The sequence below is a fragment of the Sorghum bicolor genome, chromosome 10, assembly GCF_000003195.3.
Source record: "Sorghum bicolor cultivar BTx623 chromosome 10, Sorghum_bicolor_NCBIv3, whole genome shotgun sequence".
Classification (NCBI taxonomy): domain Eukaryota; kingdom Viridiplantae; phylum Streptophyta; class Magnoliopsida; order Poales; family Poaceae; genus Sorghum; species Sorghum bicolor.
Window position 1 is genome coordinate 3,628,165 of NC_012879.2, and position 20,638 is coordinate 3,648,802.

The window sequence follows — 20,638 nt, forward strand, 5'->3', positions numbered from 1 at the left end:
TTGGTTCCCCTTGCTAAATTTTAATTAGCTAAACTTTAGTCACCTTAGTAACTAAAGTTCTAAACACATTAACTAAAAAAAAGCTAAAATAGTTTAGTCTCACTAGTCACTCAAGAGTAGCTAAAATAATTTGAGCTACGTAAGATTTAGCAAGAGCAACCAAACAAGACCTAAATGTATTTGTGTTTTCCGAATAATATAAGCTCTGCTTCTGACAATTGTGCCCCCCCCCCCCCCCCCAAACAATAGCTGTTAACGTGTGTGTAATTACCACGCGAGCTGTGGGACTACTCGATTCTTGTTGTAAAATCTCGAGAGCATCATCGTGAATTCATGGCTGTAATAGTTCCACCATTTTCATGGCACCAAAGACCTGTGTGTGCTCCTGGTCTGTTACACCCTGGTGGCCAACCAGACAACACAAGTATTTGCGGGAAACGCGCGCCGGCCGCCGGGATTACAGCGGACGCCAACCTACGTCCAAACAGAAAGTCGCCACAGGATCCAGGCATCAGCAGCATCGAGCAGCCAACCTGCTCCCACTCCGCATCAGCATCACCTCGTCAAACGACCGACGACCTGCAAATGCCAATCACTTTTACCCGCCCCGGCCGTCATCTGTCACTGTGCCGGTCACCTGCCGTCCTCCACTCCAATAAAGCTGCTGCCTGCCAATCATTCAGCTGCAGTCACGCACTAGCCTTCCACTGCACCGGCCGCCCGCTAGGCCACTGCAAGCAGTAGCATCAACTGCTCCTCGACGGGAAAAGAAAAGAAAATGGAATGTGTGACTGTCTTGTCGTCGGATAAGCGAGGTTTTTGCCGGAATCGTCGGTTGGTTTGGCCACTTGCTCCTCGGCAGGCAGTTGCCGTTGCCGGAGCCCGTAGGGAAAAGCTAGCTGCCTCTGTATCTGCCTAGCTCTCCTGCTCGGTGCATATAATCGTCCGGCCGGCCATTAACGCCCAGCATGGCCATGGCCTCCTAAATAAAGCAAACTCACTTCCTTCCTTTGCTAATTAGCCTCTGTACGTGCCCAGCTTGGCCTCTCCAACCACCACCGTTCCATTCCTGTCCGTCGACATGGCGGCTTCCTGCCGCCGTGACGAGCCGGCGCGGAGCTAGCCACCGCCGACGAAGACAAGGCGTCAATGGCCAAGGCATCCTTGCTGCCTCTGTCGCTGCTCGCGCACGCCGTCGTCCTCGCCGCCTGCTTCTTTCCGCCCCTCTGCTGCACGGCGCGGAGCCGCACCGAAAACATCTCGGCGATCGAGGTCACGGTCCGCGCCCGCGCGTCCGAGCTGCTCCACGACGCCGCCAACACGAGCCGGCTCGTCGACGTGCCCCTCCCGGCCAACCTCTCCGCCGGCGCGGGAGGCGGCGGCGTCCGGGCCTGGGCGCTGCGCGTGCGCAGCAACAAGCTCTGGGCCGACGGCGTCAACGCCACGGGCTTCGCCATCCCGCCGCGCGTCGTGCCGGCGCCGTTCGCGCGCCGCCTCACCGTCGTCTTCGAGCGCTTCGCCGTGGGGAACTCCTCCGCGTTCTTCGCCGCGCCGCGCCGGTACGCGCTGGCCGCGCCCGTGGCGGGGCTCCTCGCGTACGACGCGTCGGCGGGGCCCGGCGCCCGTGTCTCGCTCCGCGCGTTCGGCGCGCCCGTGCGCGTCGAGTTCAAGGACGACCTGTCGACGGACAGAGGGTTCAACGCCGCCGCCGCGCGGTGCGTGACGTTCGCGGCCAGCGGGGAGGTCATGGCCACGCACGCCGTCGCCGCGCCGGGCTCCGCGTGCGCGGTCACCGGCACGGGCCACTTCGGTATCGCGGTGCGGCTGCCCGAGACGCCGCCGCCGCCAGCAGACCCGGCCGTGAGGGCCAGGTGGTGGGCGTGGACGATGGGTGTCGGCGCCGGTGGGGTGCTGGGAGCCAGCGTGTTGGCGCTCTCTGTGGCCGGCGCGGTCAGCTGGAGCAGGAGACGGCGAAGGGAGGAGATGGAGCTGCGGGCGCTGGCCGGAGAGGAGCTCGGGAGGATGACGGTGCGCGGGAGCAGGATGCCGTCGGCGAAGGTGGTGAGGACGCGGCCGGAGCTGGAGGAGCACAGCCCGGCGTGGTAGCGGTAGGCGAGCTCCTCTCCGGGGACGTTGCACCAGCCGCCGCTGGCTCAACGTACTGCTTGAGGATTCTAACGTTTCCTTCTTTGTGTTGCCACCACCACCACCACCACGCATGGTGTGTCCAATCATCGAACTTTCTTGCAATTTTCAATGTAAAATCTTCTCTTGTAGATTCCGCGGCGCAGGAGACTTTGTTGTACAGCTCGATGTACATTATCCAGGTTATTAACAAATGTAAATGGAGATAGATATTTATACTTTTTGCGATGAACTAAATATTTCTAGATTTTTGCTATTGTACAACACATTTGCAGTAAAAGAAAAGGCAATTTCATAGTACATGGAAATACTTCATTTACTTACATCGTTGATATGATTATGTCGAGCTAGTATAATATTTTCTCCAGAACTAAAAATGAAAGAATTTGTGCCGATTAGTAAATTTGTGAACTACATAAGCCAAGGGGCGGATTCACAGCCTGGGCTTGGGGAGCTGCAGCCCGGGGCGTGGCCCAAGTTTTATGGGAGCAGCTTTTCAGCCCACCACCCGCATCTCGCAGTCGCAGTCGCAGGCGATCTTTGGACTCGTGTGCGCGGTATCTCTGTTGCGAGCCGCCGCTGTCGAAGACACGAACCCGACTCCGAGACGCGACTGAGCCGGCGGTCCGGCCGCCGCAGTTCGCGCCTGCGCGGCTGCTCCTGTTGGCGCGAGTGGCGACCGGCTTCCACTTTCTCCTCTTCCTCTCCATGGCGGGGAGCAGACGTGTGACGGTGTGAGGGGCTGATGGCCTGACGCCGTGACTGAAGCCGGCCGGCTCCAGGAAGGCAGGAAGCCTCGCGCCGCCGCATGCCCCGCGTCGGCACTGTGTGGCAGTGCGCTAGTGCAGCACCACCCTGACTCCTCCTACTTGAGCTTGCACAGCGAAGGTAAGATCTAGGGTCTGTTTGCTCAATTTCGAATATTCCGATGAATGCCAATGCATTGCATTGGTCCTAAATATTGCACTGCAGTTTGCATTTTGCAAGCGGTAGCATGGTATGGCTAGTGAGATTTCTAGCCTTCACGTTTCTGGATCCGCCAACTGAGCCAAGGCATGGCACACGCTGTGAAAACAGAATTACCACCAAGTTGGTTGGCTTGGCTCCAGTGACTGATGAATATACATTAAACATGAGCAAGAAAGAGCTGAAAAGTCATTATTTCCCCAAAATTATATACACACTTTCGGCTTATATTGGGAATGTAAAGTATACACCATAAAGTTTGAAGCCTTGGAATAGCCTATCGCCTAAGCATTTTTCTGAACAATGCAGTATCACGGCTGCAGACTTGATGTGCCTACCACCCATTTTGCCTCTTATTAGCTCGCTATTGCAGCAAATGAATGCTGAAGGTTTCCTTTTGTTCCTTTTTAGGGACAGGTTTCCCTCTGTTCCGCTTGAAGGGCAGCAATTTGACCAGAAAAATAGAAGCTGCCCCAAAGTCCTTCAAAATGTCACCTGAAAACTACTAGTACTAGTTAACAAAAGCACTTCCTGAAAGTGCCTGATACCTTTTCTTCATATACTTCAGAAGAGTTCTTCGCATGTCTGAGCACAGGGTCTTTGTATCTTTTTACAAGGCTGCAGCGAGTGAGTAAACGTACACTGTCACGATTTCTCCTAAATATTTCCATTCGATGTGTATGACCAGTACTCTTTGACGAGCTCACGGAAAAGAGATCCTTCGGTTTCGATGAGCTTCGTAGGTTTGTCATACTCCACTACTTTCCCTGAGAGTAAGTTGAACATCAGATTAGCATGAACTTTGCATGTAAATGCTGCAATACTATCTGGAGACAGATTTTCACAATCTAACAAAACTAAACAGAAAATAGTACAATGAAATGCCAAGATAGTACAGTTCTGATTTATTTTTTTAGGTCTGGCACAAGTTGCAAAGTTGGCATTCATAAATCAAACCAGAAAAGATAGTAATAAAAAATATATATAAGAAAATTAGTGTTCTCCAGTATCAACAACATATTGTTTAGATCTTTCAAAAAAAACAATATATTGTTTTAGGTATAATATATCTCCAGATTCCAGATCTAGTTGTGCTGATTCATTAGCCTGTAACTATGAGTATTGTTATATCTCTAGCAAGTTCAAGAAGAAAACATACCATCACTCATTGCAAGTACCATATCGCAGTCCATAACAGTGGGTATACGGTGCGCGACAGTGATAACAGTGGAATCTGTAAATTCTGTCCTGATTGTTTTCTGAAGGATAGCATCAGTAGCATTGTCTATAGATGCTGTGGCCTCGTCGAGAACTAAGATACGGCATCTCCTTAGAAGTGCACGTCCCAAACAGAAGAGCTGCCTTTGACCCATGCTCCAGTTAGAACCATCTTCCACAACTGTACAACGAAGTCTCAGTCAGAGAATTAGACAATTGCATATGTCATGCTATCTAAAGAATATTACTCATATTTGCGTGTCTGTGATTCTATGAATGAAAATCCCATATTTCTTATGGAAGTCAAATATATGATTTCCCCTTAAAAACGTAAGTCATTTATTTTACTTTGACCTCATTGGGGCATTTGGCTCAGTTCTTCTTTTTTTTCCCAGAACAAGTGGTGTAGATTATGGCAGTGCAATGTAAAGGGAAGGGGAAAAAAAGGAGTTTTAAAGCATATCATAAATGCCTTAATTTGTCAAGCATTATGGGAAACAATATATAGATGTAGCAAGAAATCCTATACCAAGTGAGTCCAATCCCTGTTCCTTCTCCCGGACAGCTTCAAGAAGCTGACATTTGCCAAGAACCTGCATCACAGTAGCAAGTAATCACTGTAGTGATTCTTTTGAAGTTTGAGCTGGTATATACACCATCAAAAAGGGAGATAATTCTCCCGCAGTTAGCAGAAAACAAAGGAGACAGATAACTTGTTACCTATTTCCTATGATTCAGTTTACTCGTCAGGTAATTCAAAATATGTTCTAAAATACTCTTCAAAAAAAAAATATGTTCTAAATTTCTAAAGTTACTGGGCACTATATTATATTTACTGTGTTGAATCTTCCCAGTAAGAGGAAGGGACCTCATTATTTCAACTTAACAAGAAGTTCTTACAAATTAGCACTTTTTCCATGGTAAACTAGTATGAACACTGAAACTCTGTTTTCTTTTCCTTGTATACTAACTGTAGCAAAGTCACATGATCATTAGATTCCAAAATGAATAGCCATGTTCATTACAAGATAACTTACCTCCCATATTTGTTGATCCGAGAATTGGCCAAGAGGGTCTAGATTATATCTTATGGTTCCTCGAAAGAGTGTCGGATCTTGCGGAATGATACCCAAACGTGAACGCAGGTCATGTAAGCCTATTGTGGTGATGTCTATAGAGTCTATAATTATTTTCCCTCCAGTTGGCTCAACAAGACGAAACAACGCACCAATTAAAGTTGTCTTTCCACTTCCTGTTCGGCCAACTATACCAATCTTATCTCCACCGTCGAAAGTGCAGGTGATTCCATGTAGTACAAGAGGAGCATCTTGCCTGTATCTAATCTGTTGAATGAAAATCATTCATGTTCTTTTGCTAGAGTCTAGGACACAAAAAGGTTTCACTGTAATAGGTAAACATGTAAATGTATACTATTGATTACCTTCAAATCTCTAAGGTCTACCGTGCCAACTTGGGGCCAGTCTGGTGCTGGTCGATTTTCTTCAATAATCTCTGCTGCTTCACTTGGTATGTCCATGTACTGGTTCACTCTTTCCACAGAGATGATTTGACTTGCTAGCTGGCACTGGTTTTGGATAGAGAAAACAAAGGACATATTCAGGGATAGGCCGTAAGATAATGCCATTCCCACAAAGCCTGCATATGTATAAATTGGAGCAATTAGTGTTTCTGATGACAAACTGAAATGTTCATAGCATGAACAATACCGAATGTGTGTAATTTTGGTTTTAACTTTAAGTCACACACTAATCTCTGTTTTCATTTTTCAATCCTTGGGCTCACATGTCAGCAATGTTTGTACAAAATCAAGAGCGGTAAAGAAATGCTTCGCATTATTCACCAAATATCCTGCCTGTCATTTACTTGTGATTCAACATTATCGAGTATAGACAGAAAAACCTTAACATTTTATGGCTTGACTTTAGGAAGCTATGAATACATTGCAAAATTTTCCTTGCTGTAAATTGAACGACAGGTCAAATGCAAGATGCATTGAACTGTCACAGAACTTGCTCACTTTATTAAAAAAATTGAGGAAATTTATTAAAAAAAACTTTGGCCTATGTCTAAAAAAAACTAGACCAACCTAGGAGGAACTAGGTGCCATTTTATTAATAAAATAGACACCTAAATTCGCCTCAACAAGGACTTAACTTGGGTGGTCTAGGCATACATTCACACCCTCGATCAACTGAGCTAGGTCAGCTTCCTGCCCATTGTCTATATAATTGTGGTGAACTGGTAATACTTGCAAGACGCAACTTATGTAATTGCTCACCAGGGCTAAAAGTTCCTTGAGGAAGAAGAGCCATGACAAGGGCAGAAAAAGAAAGCACTGCAGCACTCATGATCTCCAAACGTTGAATCAGCCATTCAGTCGCTGCAAAATTATAGAAATATGGACCAGCATTCTTGTCAACAAGTTCCAAATTTTTCTCAAAGAAACGATCTTCTTCCTGGAAGGCCCTTATTGTTATAGCCCCTGCAATCGACTCGCCCAAGTGATTAGCCAGAGCAGATTTGGTAGTGCCATTGATCCTCATCAATTCCTTAGATGAGGCTAAATAATACCTCTGCATGATCAAGCATATGAGATTTAACATTTCAGTCAGCTAATGGTAATTATAAACGTAAGGCATTAATTGGTACATACATGATATAACAGCGAAACTGTAGCCAACAGAACCACACAAAATTACCTGCAATCTGATTGCCAAAACAATCATTGGCACAGAAACGAACAGAACTTGCCATGTAACAACAGCCAATACTCCTAGATTGCTATATGCATTTATGCCGGCACTAGCACTAAACATGAAGGCAAATGGAATGTCAAGGTCAACAATACTCAGATCTGAAGAAACCTGCATAAAAGATTTGCAAGTTCATCAATAGAAAATCTCCAAGTATAAAATATAATTCAGTCACAAAAAAAGTATAAAAATAGATTTTTGGTTTATCATATTTTTTTTCTTTTTTTCTTTCTAGTTAGTTTAAAGAAGATTGTTTTATTGCTGGGAGATACATCCATAGTACAATTAATATGTAGCAGGTGCAAGTTGAACCCTGATAGGTTGGGTGACAAGTTACAACCACCCCCACTACCCAATATATCTCAAGGAGATTAACAATTTGTTTTAAGAATCCTTACCCGGCTAAGTACCCTTCCAAGAGGGGTAGAATCATAAAAGGACATTGGTGCACGGAATAATGAGTTCAGTAACTGAGAAAATAAGGATCTTGATGTCTTGACCCCAAGAATAACAACTACTAATGATCTAAATAGCAAGAAGAACACCGTGAAGATTCCAATTGCAATGTACACAGAAGTCAACTTAAGTGTACTAACATCAGGATTCTCGACATTAGCAGCCATCCATGAATTCTGTGATATTTGGCCACATACAAAAACTATATGGCAAAAAATACCCAGAGAGGCATACAAGAAGCCTTTATTCTGACGCAGGTAGAGAATATAAGGCTTGAAACCAGTATCACCCATTTCTCTTTCTTCTGTCTTGATCAGTTGATCTGTTGGTGACGGCTTCACAGACTCTATGTATCTGCTTCCACGAATATCAATTGTCTCCTTCATCGATATTTCATTTGCTCTATGGGGGGGCACTTTGTTTAGATCTGAAACACCAATAGTGTCTTTATGGGCATTTACAAGGTTCTGAAATTCTTGACAATATGCCAATAGATCATGGTAAGATGCAGAACGAATAATTTCGCCATCTGACATTAACTGCCAAAAACAACCACTCGTTTGAGATGACATCAACAAAAAAATATGATCACTAAAATACATATAAATAAACATGGAGGGACTAATATCTTTGCATTGCTTTTTTTTCCTGAAGTGTTTCTTCAGTTCTGAAATTAGCAACTTATGATGCTTAATGAATGACATTTTTCATTTTCTATAACAATATGATTTGTAACAGAATAGTGTTCGATCATCATCAAGAAAGTTGAAACACTAAAATCATCTTAGGTGTGAAAGCATAAAGAGAGATTTGGATAACATAAGAAAACATACCAGAATAGAATCAAATACAGGCAGAAAATCTACTTGGTGGGTCACCAAAAGAACAGTCTTGTCTGATAGAGCTCCCATGACATATTCCTGTCAAACAAATAAAGTTTTTAAAAACAATCTATGATAAATATTGCAATTCAAAATTGTAGTTTGACACTTACATTAAAGAGACTTGTTGCTGTGTGGGCATCCACAGCGCTGAAAGGGTCATCAAGAAGATAGATGTCTGCATTTTGGTATAATGCACGAGCAAGCTGAACACGCTGCTTCTGACCACCACTAAGATTTACACCCCTCTCCCCGATTTGAGTACGGTCTCCATATGGCAACATTTCAAGGTCCTTTACTAAAGAACACGTCTCAAGTGTTTCTTGGTATCTTTGCGTGTCCATCGAAGACCCAAAGAGAATATTGTCTTGCACGGTTCCAGTTTGGATCCATGCATTCTGAGAAACATATGCTATTTTCCCGCAAACTTGGATCTAAAAATTTTAATTCAAAGAAAACAATTAATATACTTTATTTTCTTAATTTAGTAATATCGTCAAGCAAAACTATAACAACTTTGTCAAACATAAGATACTGTTGTCGCAGGCTATATTTTGAGAAAGAAGTTAGAAACCAAGGTTCTGAAGTTTTTTGAAGAAAACTAAGGTTCTGAAGTGCACATAGCCATATTATACTGCTTAACTATATGTCAATTGCGTACCTGCAATTGAGTGTTAAGTTTATGAAGGTTACAAAATATTTTCCCAATTAAAAATACTATATACAGGTATCATTATCTAGGAGGAAACGAAATATATCATAAAAATTTACACCTATATAGTTTTATATTCCATAATGTGAAGATTATGAAATGCATACCGTGCCTTCAGTTTTCGGAACCTCTCCAAGAACTGCGGCCAACAGTGTTGACTTTCCTGATCCTACCTCGCCACATATTGCAACCTTCTGTCCAGCTTTGACTACCAAATTTATATTCTTTAGAGTTGGTTTTGACAGGTTCTCATCCCATGAGAAACTACAAGAGTTCATCACTATTGGATATTCATCCCCCACACAATATTTCTTCCTAATCTGTCCATTCATCTCAGGCGCATCAAGAAACTTTGTTATCCTGGTGAAAGCAACTTTAGCTTGTATCACAACTCCAATCACATCTGGTATCTGCCTAATTGGATCTTGAACAAGGCGCAGAGTGGCCACAAATGTGAAGACGTTGCTAGCATCAAGAGGAATTTTCAGAAGATAGCATGCCAGGAAGGTTGCAGCCGAAACCAAAATAGGTGATGTCCAAAACAGGAAACTGTTGTATGCTTTCCTAAGCTGGAATGCTGAAAGCCATTTGATTTCAATCTCCCTTAACCCCTCAATGACCTTCTTGAAATGAGTCTCCCATGCATAAAGTTTCAAGACTTTCATATGAATTAAGGACTCTGACATCGCCTTCAGTCTCACATCTTGTGCTCCCATAAGTTTACTCTGAAATTTGTGTTGCAGCTTGGCCAGTGGAGCATTGCAAGCTACAGTGACAATTATGACACCCAGTGATGCAATTGTAGCAAGACCAACTGCATTATACAGAATCACTAGAGCAATGCAAAGTTGGACACCTGTTGTCCACGTCTGATGGAACCAGTATGGGAATTCACCAATCCGGTAGGCGTCGACAGTGACATAGTTCATGATCTCACCGGAAGAATGCTTCAATTTTGCTGAGTTTGATAGCTGCTGTTGTTTCTTATAGATGGCAGCTGATAGGAATGACCGCACCTGGAGTCCTAACCTCCGAGTGCGGAAATACCACTGCCTCTGTGACAAAGATTCACCACATTTACAAATGAACATTGTTACAGCTAACACGTAACCTTCATACTTAAATGACCCTTTCCCAAGTGAAACATTGATGAATGCTTTCAAAAGCAATGGACCTGAAGATAATGCAAGAACCTTGAGCAATGCAAAGAGACCTGAGACCAAGATTGCACTTTTTTGACAAGAAATGATAGTCCAAAAGATTGACGGATTGCCATGTGCCTGCAACTGCTTCTTCCTGTTCAGCTTCTCCAGAAACATCATGTACTGGCTATATGCTCGATCTGAGGGACCTAAAAGTGGCATATCTTTCTCCTCAAGGGGCTTCTCATAACCCATCTTCATCATAGGATTTAGCCACCAAAATGACATCACGCTGAAAAAAACAGCTTTAGCAAATGGGGTTACATGACTCTGAGAATCGGCCCTGCCATCATCAACAGTCTCAGTGTTCAAGGGCTTATATAAAGCACTTTCAATTCCTCCATCACCATCTTCCCTGACGTGCCAAATGCCATAAACAAGGAGTAGCAGTGCACCTGGTAGGAATAGAACATCTAAACAAGCCTTCACGGTTAGTACTTTATCTACAACCATGTGAACAACCGAGGAACAACAAATAAAACCAGCATATATGGCCAGCATAACTGACCAAACGCGGAGAAATTTTGGTCCAAAGAAATGTGCTCTGATGCTGAAAGCAAAACTGACAAGGATCAGACAGAATCCCTGACATAAGGTCACCATCCACCAATGTGGAAGGTGAACAGAAGCATGCTGACTGAAGTTCCTCCACAGCATCCACAATGCAAGGCCAAGATAAATGAGACCCAAGCAGACATTGAGCACTACACCAGCCAACTGCAGTGGCGAACTGAGCGCGACAAGCTGCTGTCGTGCAGATGCCCTGCTCTTTGTAACCCTGACGAGTAGCTGGAGCGCAAGAACGATGGTGATCAGAGTAGAAATGCCAATTGACAGAATATGATTCGTGCAAGTGGAGGAGTCGAATATGTCCTTCCATCCACATGAGGCTACGGCTTGCTTGGAGCAAAATGGGCTCCCGCAAACGCCCATCGTCCAAGAACCTGGTGAATACATGTTAAAACAATCCCTTAGAAAACTAATGTTAAAGAATAGAGATGGCAATTCCGTTTTTGTTTTTGTTTTAAGAAACGGCATTCCCATGTTGCAGCAGTATTTATCGGTGACGCCATGAGAAAGGTGAAAAGAGAGCTAACTTTTGAGGAAATCCATGCGTCCAATCTTTACTGCACTGATGATGCGTGGGTCATGTCCAATCTTTACTCTGCTGATGCCTGGGTCAGATCCCCTTCAAAGTTCAGGCCCCCCTCTGTAACCATGAACAAGGATGTAGTCAGAGCAAAGAACAGACTAAAAAAAACTCATGCGCATGAACAAACTTAATTTGAGGAACAAAACTGATGCAAGGCAAATATTGTTGCGTCAAGGACGTTGGTTGTACGGTGTTGGCAAGGTTCTTCATGATCAACCGTGAATACAAGGGAATAAATAAATGAATAATAACTGCAATCAATATTCTTCATGATCTACTAACATGAAAGGAAAAAAACAACGCATCCATCTTTTCCAAACAAAAATATATATATATCATGCATCCATCTGTAAGATCATCATCATGAAACCAAACTGCCTCAGCACTAAAGTAAAAGATGAGAAGCCAGAGTGGAAGAAAAAAAAATCCATACCAGGACAAGAAGAAAAATCAAACGGCTGAATCACCTCATCTCCCTTGACGGTCCCCAAATAATCCAAATAATTAAAAAAAAAAAAAGTGGAGAAGATCACACCATGCACTAGCATCTGGCACCGACGAAAACCCAACCAAAACCCCCAAACTGGGGGGACACAAACACAAACACAAACACAACGATCCCCGAACTCCTCCCCTGGAGACGCCACACGCCCGCGAGGCCGCGAAGAGACGAACTGAAGAAGCAAATAAAATAAAACCATGGCGCAGCAGGAGAAGCAGGCAGAGAGACCGATCACTGAACCTTTCGTCCACCCAGCGAGCGGCGTTTATCCCATCAACCAAGCGCGGCAACGCTCGGCTGTGCGTGTTCGTCGTCCTCGATCGTGCGCAATAATGCGCCGCCACCAGTCGGCGATGAGAGGCTCTCTGAGTCCCAGACTTCTCACTACTGGAGCTGTAACAGTCTGCTGACTCTGGTTTGGTCTGCAGACGTCTCTCCGGACCGGAGCCTATAGAAGGGGCGTGGATGCTGGGACGCCTCCGTCGTCATTACTCACGTCGCCGCGCTGGGGCCAAGTGTGTGTGTTTACTTTAGTAGTGTTTGGTTGTAGTATTTTTATATTATTTAGAAATTAGTGTTCAATTATAGACTAATTAGGCTTTAAAGACTGGTCTCGTAAATTATTTTTTATTTATATTTTTAGTTTAGTAAGTAATCTATATTTAATATTCTATGCATATGTCTAAACAGTTGATGTGACGGACGGTAAACTAGGCCTTGGCCTTGTTTAGTTCACCCCAAAATTCAAAAAGTTTTCAAGATTATGTCACATCAAATCTTGCGGCACATGCATGAAGCATTAAATACAAACGAAAACAAAAATTAATCACACAGTTTGACTATAAATCACGAGATGAATTTTTTTTGACCCTAATTAATCTATGATTAAACAATATTTACCATAAACAAATAAAATGCTACGAAATCTAAAAATTTTTTCACGTCTTAATAAGCCCCTTGTGTGGCTGACGCCGACGTGCTAGCCATGCTGGCGGGGCAGCTCGTGGACAGCCGTAATTACAAAGAACTGCTGAGGGGAGGGGACAGGATACGGCTCAACTGTACAAGGGAGGTCTCGAACCAGAAATAGTAATACTCCTTTCATTCAAGTTATTTCAAAAATTTTAGAAAGTCAAAACATTTTAAATTTAATCAAAATTATAAAATAATTACAAGATTTATAACATTAAATAGTTATATTATAAAAATATAATTAATAAAAAATCTAATAATACTTAATCGGTATCATAAATATTATTATCTTATCATATAAATTTGATCAAACTTAAGATGTTTTGACTTTTCAAAATTAATTTTAAAATTAATAATTTAGGATGGAGGGAGTATGTACTAGCATTTAAATTATTCTTGTTACTTTCCGATTCATATATTTCTTTTCATAGAATAATTGTTTTACTAACACTCCCTCAGTTTTAATTGACTCTCCAAGATTCTTGAAACTTATAATTTAAAATGGAGGGAGTACCTACTAGCATTTAAATTATTCTTGTTACTTTCCTATTCATATATTTCCTTTTATAGAATAATTGTTTTACTAACACTGCCTCAGTCTTAAATTATAAGTCATTCTAATAATTTTTCTAAGAGCTAAAACATCTCAAGTTTCGTTAAATCATATGATTTTCCTTTGTTCGTTATATAAATTTAAAATAATTGAAAAAAATAACCTAGTACTCATGATTAGGCCAATCTTAATTATAAAAAAGATTTTCTTGTCTTTTAAAAACAATGTAGTCTCTACTTTCACAAAACTTTTATCATCTCTCTATAATTAATACATATAAAACTCTGATGAAACTTTATTAAAACTGGTCATAGGGAACACATATGAGATATCCTAACCCGCCTCTCGAGGGTCTAGTTGCGGTCTTGTACTCATGTGGGCGTGTTGCCGTTTGCTTAATGAGTGCGGCCCCGGTGGATCCAGAGTGGAACCACCCTTAAGTTTTTGTCACAAAACACAACCATATAGAAATGAAATTAAATTAAATCTCCTGTACTATAGATAAGCATCTTGATGGAGGACTCAACTCAAATCTCCACAGCACTACTAGTGAAATAAAAGCAATAGCCAACAAAAAGAAAAACAGGCATGCACGCGTGATCGAGAAAGGACTCTCTCACCTGTCGTCCGTGATATCTATCGATCCACAGTGGATCGATCGACGAGCACGCAAAGTTTGATCGGAAATGCTAAGAGAGAATTAAGCTAGGTGGCGGCGGCGATCCGCTCGCCGCCGATGATGCAGCAGATTGGCTGTGGCGGCGTGGCGGCGATCGAGACGAGCGAGAGAGACTCCAAACAGGACAGGCGGCCGCTCCGGTCCAGGTGGAGGTCGGAATTGGAAGGAAGAAGCTCGTTGCGAAGCTCCGGTTCTGGTGGGGTTGCGAGCTCGTTGGACACGATCGAACGCCAATTTAGCGGCGGATCGGCGAGTCGATCGGCGTCCACGAAAACGCGCCGCTGGCCGTCTGTGCTTTTGCCCTTTTGGTAGCTGAGGGCAGGCGCCGTCGTCGATCGCATGAGCCCCTGAGCGGCCCTCACGTGCTCGCTACCATACCCCAGGTGGTTGGTTTTGGTTAGCTGCCTGCGGCAAAAATAAATAAATAAATAAATAAACGCGTGCGTGCGCGTGGGGGGTAGGTGCCGCGCAACGCCAACGCGTGCGTGCGCCGCCGCTCGAGGTCGACACCACGGTAGTACGGTGGTGGGTTGGGGAATTGAGGCGTTGTTGCGAAAAGATTTTGGATTTCGTTACTGTAGCACTTTCGTTTGTTTGTGGTAAATATTATCTAATCATGAACCAACTAGGACCAAAAGATTTATCTCGCAATTTACAGTTAAACTGTATAATTAGTTTTTATTTTCATCTATATTTAATGCTCTATGTATATGCCGAAAGATTCGATGTGACAGAAAATCTTAAAACTTTTAGTTTTTAGGATGAACTAAACAAGGCCTGAAGCACATGTGCTACCGTACTACGTGGTATGAGTGTGAACCACTCGCAAATGCCTAGTACTACGTCTACGTGGAGTATACTAGTAGCATATAATTATGGCACGGTCGGCATGCATGGGGACGCGGATTTAATTTCCCAACAAGCAGACAAAGCCCATTCATCATGCTACGATTGAACAAACACGTGTTCGTGGCGTGCCGGGTCAGAACTCAGAACTCACGACTGTTTCATTTCAATAGCCAAAACAACGGAACGGCCTCCCGGAATGAAATTTACAAGTCAGGCTGGGACACAACACACCTATCTGGCCGAATAGACAGAAGATGCTTTGCTCCCTGATGATTGCTACACAAAGTGGCTTTACAAGAACTGACAAAAAAGAGTCAGGCCTTGTTTAGTTCCGAAAAATAAAAAATTTTCGGTACTGTAGCACTTTCGTTTATTTATGACAAATATTATCCAATCATGGACTAACTAGGATCAAAAGATTCGTCTCGTGATTTACAGCTAAACTGTGTAATTAGTTTTTATTTTCGTCTATATTTAATGTTTTATGCATGTGCCACAAGATTCGATGTGACGGAGAATCTTGAAAATTTTTTTGTTTTCAGGATGAACTAAACAAGGCCCTCACTTTAGCCGCCCTGAGATAGGAATCGTCGTCCGGCCGGCCTCTCTGAATTAAGCAGCTAGCAGGCGGCAGGGCAGGAACGGGTGTCGAATCTCTCCACTGTTCCGATCCTCCACTCTAACGGATCATCATCGACGCAAGTCGTCCCAAGTGACAACAAGTCGTAACCCGGCCAACAGACGATGATGAGACGAGTATAATCGAGACTCGAGAGCCTAAGCCCTGCTGTACCTGTACGTATACATATATACGTACGTACACCCAGCCCCTGCCTGCGTGCACTGAATGAAGATCGCCGTCGCCTTCACTTTCACCGGTGCTGTGTGGGGGCATCCGTTGTTTTTAATAAATAATAATGGATGGACGGCGCACCGCACACGACCACGATGGATGAGAATCAAAGGCCACTGTCGCCGTCGCCTACGTACCACGAGGTCCGAGCTGTGCTGCCGACGATCGAGATCGATCCGATCCTCTGGCGCAGCAATTCAGCAGCATGCGGGAAAATGGCGTCTTCCAGCTGGTGAGTGGTGCCTGGTGGTGGTGGTGGCGGCGATCGAGCGGCTGGCCGGCGGCTGCCTTCGCGATCCGTACGTCGTTCGTCAGCGCTCAATCACGATTCACGCCATCGATGTGGTGTGGTGCCGTGCTCGTCGCCGTCGCGCGCGTCGATACACCGGCCGGTCGAAGGAATCGCGCGAGTTGCACGCGGCCGATAGATCCATCCACGCACCTAGCTTAACACTACCGGGAGTCCGAGAGCTTTTCATTTATATTTTTTTTTTTGAGCAAAGAAGCTTTTCATTTATATTTATGGCTGAAAGTTTTGTTTGTCAATTTGTTGTATTATTGAATAACTGGTGAATTCGAGAGACAAGATCAAAACGAACAGGCTCCAAGTGCCAACAAGAACAAGGGACGGTCGAGTTCTTTGAGAGGAAGGCACGCCGCACGCGTGTACAAGCAGCTTGACAACAAGTATTCATGGCTTGTTGGTTAGGTGTCATTTCGCCAGGTCTAACAAAAGGAGAAAACGCTTTTGATTGGGCCATGGGGGTGGCTCCTGCGGTCCTGCCCTGTGGTTAGGTGTCATTTCGCCAGGTCTAACAATGAACGTGGTTTGTTGGACTTGTTTTCAAGTTTGCCTTGGGCTGGCTTTGTTGTTGGGCTGGCCTTGCCTATCAGGCCTGTTAGAGGCGGATCGGTGAGATGCGAACAAGTTAAGGATCGAATAATGAAGCCCATTGGTGCAGTCGGACAAGCCCAAAATCTTCCGCTCTTGTTGTGTGTTTCCTATCCTGTCCGTTTGGTTTCTCTCCATCTCTTCAAGTGCTGCACAAGGATTGTTTTACATTATTCGCTCAATTATTACTTATTACTAAACTTTTACATTATTGGCTGTTGCAGGTTGTCTATGCTTTTATGTTTTGATCAGCTATATTTTCGTCACACAAACATATCTACCTACTATGTAGTTGTAGTAGAAAAGAAAATTTGTTTTGCTAAGAGAAAATGACGTTCTTATGCTTGAACTTATTAGTTAGAATTTTACTACTAGCTAGCAGTGTTTTTCTCTTATAACAAATCAGCATCAACCGCTTTTTATGGCTAGCCAAACAGGACCTAAGAAAAAAAATATTAAGGTGCGCAACAAGACGCGTTCATATCTTCCATGCCTCTAGACCGCCACGACGTTGTGTGTGCTGCATTGTAGTATACTCCATAGACGCTTCCGTCAAAAAAGTTGAGAGAACAGCCACGGATTAATTAGCTGATAGACATCGCACCAGTCATTGTATATAGATAGAAGAGTACATTACACACTTTGATCTGAAACACATTCAGTGAGTGGAGCTGGGCGTTTTGACTGCTGCGTTCCGTCGTTTGTTCCAACTGTTCTGAAGAAAAAATATCCAAAGGTGTCACTGTTTATTATACTATGATATTGATCGCTCGAGACCTCGAGTTGACGAAAAAAAAATCAAGTGTTGTGCACTTGTATAATCATAGCATGAAGGTAGCTCGAGAGGCCTGCTCGACTGCTCCAAACTGATCACCGAACGACGACGATCGAGCAACCAGCAACCATGGCCGAAGAAGAGGTTTCCTCACCGAACGCCGGGGAGGCCGGCGGGGAAGCCGTGGAGTTGGACGGCGGCACGCCCCCGGTCGTCGTCGACGGCGGCTCCGCGGCAGGTACGGAGAAGTAAGAGGGCAGGGAGAAGTGGTTCATCGAGATGCGAGGCTGGATTTATGGTGCTCGCCGTGCAGGTCGCCTCCTTCACTTACCAGGCTGGACTCAACCCGCCCGGTCGCTTCTCGGAGCCCGAGGACATCAAGGGCAGGGACGACACTCATGAGTCCACCGACTCCTTTCTCCATCATCACAGTAAAGTGGAGTATACTCTAAGAGCAACTCCACTACGAGCTATTATATCGTACCATATCTTTTTTTCCTTTTTTAAAAAAATGACTAAGAGCTTTGCCGTTAGATTATATTAGACAAAAAAAGAAAAGAAAAAAGAGAGGTAAAAAACCAGCTCCTGCCAAATCCGGCTACTCAACTAAGGTCTTGTTTGGATGCATATATATATCCAATTCAATACACATTTGTTGGAGTGAACTGGAATAGAACTTAGTTTAATTTCACTCTAATGTACTTCAATACATGTGGATTGGGATCAATAAATGCATGTCCAAACAAGACCTAAGAGCACCATCGAGAGTTTCTGAAATCCACTCCTAATCTTGATTTTTTAGCAAGATTAAAAACGCTCGCCAACAATATCTATCTCAACTCCTAATCTTTTCACACTTGGAAAAACTGTACCAACCGCGTGAAATATACACATGTGTATCGGTCAACCAATTTGGATGTGGAAGGACGTGATGAGGAATGAAGAGAAGGATAAAGTTTTCAATAGAAATTTACAATATTGAAAGAAAAGTATAAAAGTGGCTAGTGTGATTTCAAAATAGTTCGGATTTCTTGATGTAAAATTAACTCTTTAGGAGCAAAATTTTGGGAACCTAACTTTTTTAGCCACTTAGAAAACTCATTGATTCACCAACTGACTTTTAAAAACTATTGGAGATGTGCTCTAGTGGGGCAAAAAGAAACTAGACTCTTAACTACTTTCTAGACGACAACCAACATATATAAGAACCAAAGGCCTATACTTTAATTTCATCTCTTAGTACTGCAGGTACAAGGTGTTCTTCTACTCCAACACGACGGCGTTCTTGACGTCGCTGGCGATCATCATCCTGCTGATGAACAGGTCCTTCTACAGCTCTTTGGCCAAGGTGACGGTGATGGAGATCATCGTGGTGCGGGACATGATAGGGCTAATGGCCGCCTACTGGGCGGGGAGCACGCGCAAGAACCAGACCAACATGTTCGCCCTGTGGCTCACCGCGCTTGTGCTCTTCGTCATCTACGTCGTCTACGCGGTGCAGCTCGTACACAAGCTACGGGCCCTCTTCCCTGCTGCCGTCCGGCGCCGCGTGCCCGTGCCCGCGCGCGCCGCGACACGGGACGACGGCGGCGACGGCGGCGGCGGCACCCCGCCCGTGCCGAACCAGCAGCAGCAGGACATCGACGACGGCACACGGGCGCCCCCGCCGCTGGACGTCGGCCGGTACAAGTCGGAGCTGCGCCGCCGCGATAGCCGACTGTTGGCACGGACACCAGGAACAGGGCAGTCAACTATGCTGTCTCCTTAGTTCGCTTCTGGCAGTGGCAGGTGCCATCTCACAGTCATGTACTCTCTTGCTTTCGTTTCATGTTTTTCAATCTGAAAAAGGACGTGTACAAAACAAGTCGAGAACCTGTTCTATTCGGGGCATGTAATTTAATTATGACTAGGCTCAATTCGTTTGTGTAATTTAATTATGACTAGGCTCAATTCGTTTGTCTTATTTTCAGTTATGACTTTTCAGACTAGCTAGTAAATAGGTTTAAGACAAACAAAAAATAACTCAGTACATATGACACAACTCACAAGCCAGAGATTATGAGAATAAAACACTTTGAATTAAGACCTGAATGAAACATCAAAGCATGCAACCAAAGCAAGTGAGACCAGAGCAATGTGGAGACCAGAAGCAAGTGTGAGCTATCTAAACCACGCCCCAACTGCTACAGTGTTAACAGCAAGAGCCCCTAGCAGCCTGTTATTCCTCGTGTCAACAGCAATTGTTAAATACTCAGTCCATCCCAAATTGTAAGTCGTTTGACTTTTTTAATATCAAGTTTGACCACTCGTCTTATTCAAAATTTTGTACAAAATATCACTTTTTTTTTGTTGTGTATTGGTTTATTAATAAAAGTTCTTCAAGAATGACTTAAATTTGACTATGTTTGCACAAATTTTTTGAATAAGACGAGTGGTCAAACTGGGGATAAAAAAGTCAAACGACTTACAATTTGGGATAGAGGGAGTACAAACAAAAGTATTACAATATCAAAAAAAATCTAAAATTATTTGAATCTAAACTAGGCCCCAACAGCTCCTAGCATCCTGTTATTCCTCGTGTCAACAGCACGAGCCCATGCCTTGGGATGCAGGAGCTGCACCAATGCCATGAACTGGATAGGACACCAAAGGGCTGTTTCCAAAATCTCGTGCAGTGTTTCCAAAATCTCGTGTATTGACAACTTAGACATAAAACTCCCCATTAAGATTGACCTTAGTTCTAATGTTGTTTACAAAATGGACACAGTAGCAATTTCATTTGTATTTGATAAATATTGTCTGATTATGGACTAATTAGATTCAAAAGATTTGTCTCGTAAATTACAGACAAATTGTATAATTAGTTATTTTTTATTTATATTTAAATGTATGTGCCACAGGATTCGATATGACCAAAAATCTAAAAGGTTTTATAAAATTTTCTAGAAACTAAACAAGGCCAGGAAACTCTACGGTTTTCCGAAACAAGGCCTAGATATCTCGTGCAGGATATACTTACAAAGTGACAATAGAAGCCCATGTAGAACATGGCTACG

At 43.8% G+C, this 20,638-nt stretch overlaps 2 protein-coding genes across 3 annotated transcripts; one reads left to right on the forward strand and one right to left on the reverse strand.

The window, feature by feature from the left end:
* LOC8069180 lies at positions 323–2,445 on the forward strand. The gene has a single exon (XM_021449004.1). It carries the CDS (start codon positions 1,150–1,152, stop codon positions 2,104–2,106), a length of 957 nt encoding a protein of 318 aa, XP_021304679.1. The 5' UTR covers positions 323–1,149; the 3' UTR covers positions 2,107–2,445.
* Positions 3,225–14,495, reverse strand: LOC8071355 (ABC transporter C family member 10). 2 transcript variants are annotated; one of them, XM_021449003.1, is made up of 13 exons: positions 14,155–14,495; positions 11,452–11,564; positions 9,260–11,298; positions 8,554–8,874; positions 8,393–8,479; positions 7,502–8,098; positions 7,050–7,214; positions 6,629–6,923; positions 5,771–5,985; positions 5,367–5,672; positions 4,859–4,922; positions 4,271–4,510; positions 3,225–3,878 (listed from the first exon to the last, which is right to left on the reverse strand). In XM_021449003.1, exons 2-13 carry the CDS (start codon positions 11,465–11,467, stop codon positions 3,769–3,771), a joined length of 4,455 nt encoding a protein of 1,484 aa, XP_021304678.1. In that variant the 5' UTR covers positions 11,468–11,564; positions 14,155–14,495; the 3' UTR covers positions 3,225–3,768. The 2 variants fall into 2 exon arrangements, with proteins under 2 accessions (XP_021304678.1, XP_002437868.2); XM_002437823.2 differs by lacking the exon at positions 14,155–14,495 and adding an exon at positions 12,250–12,495.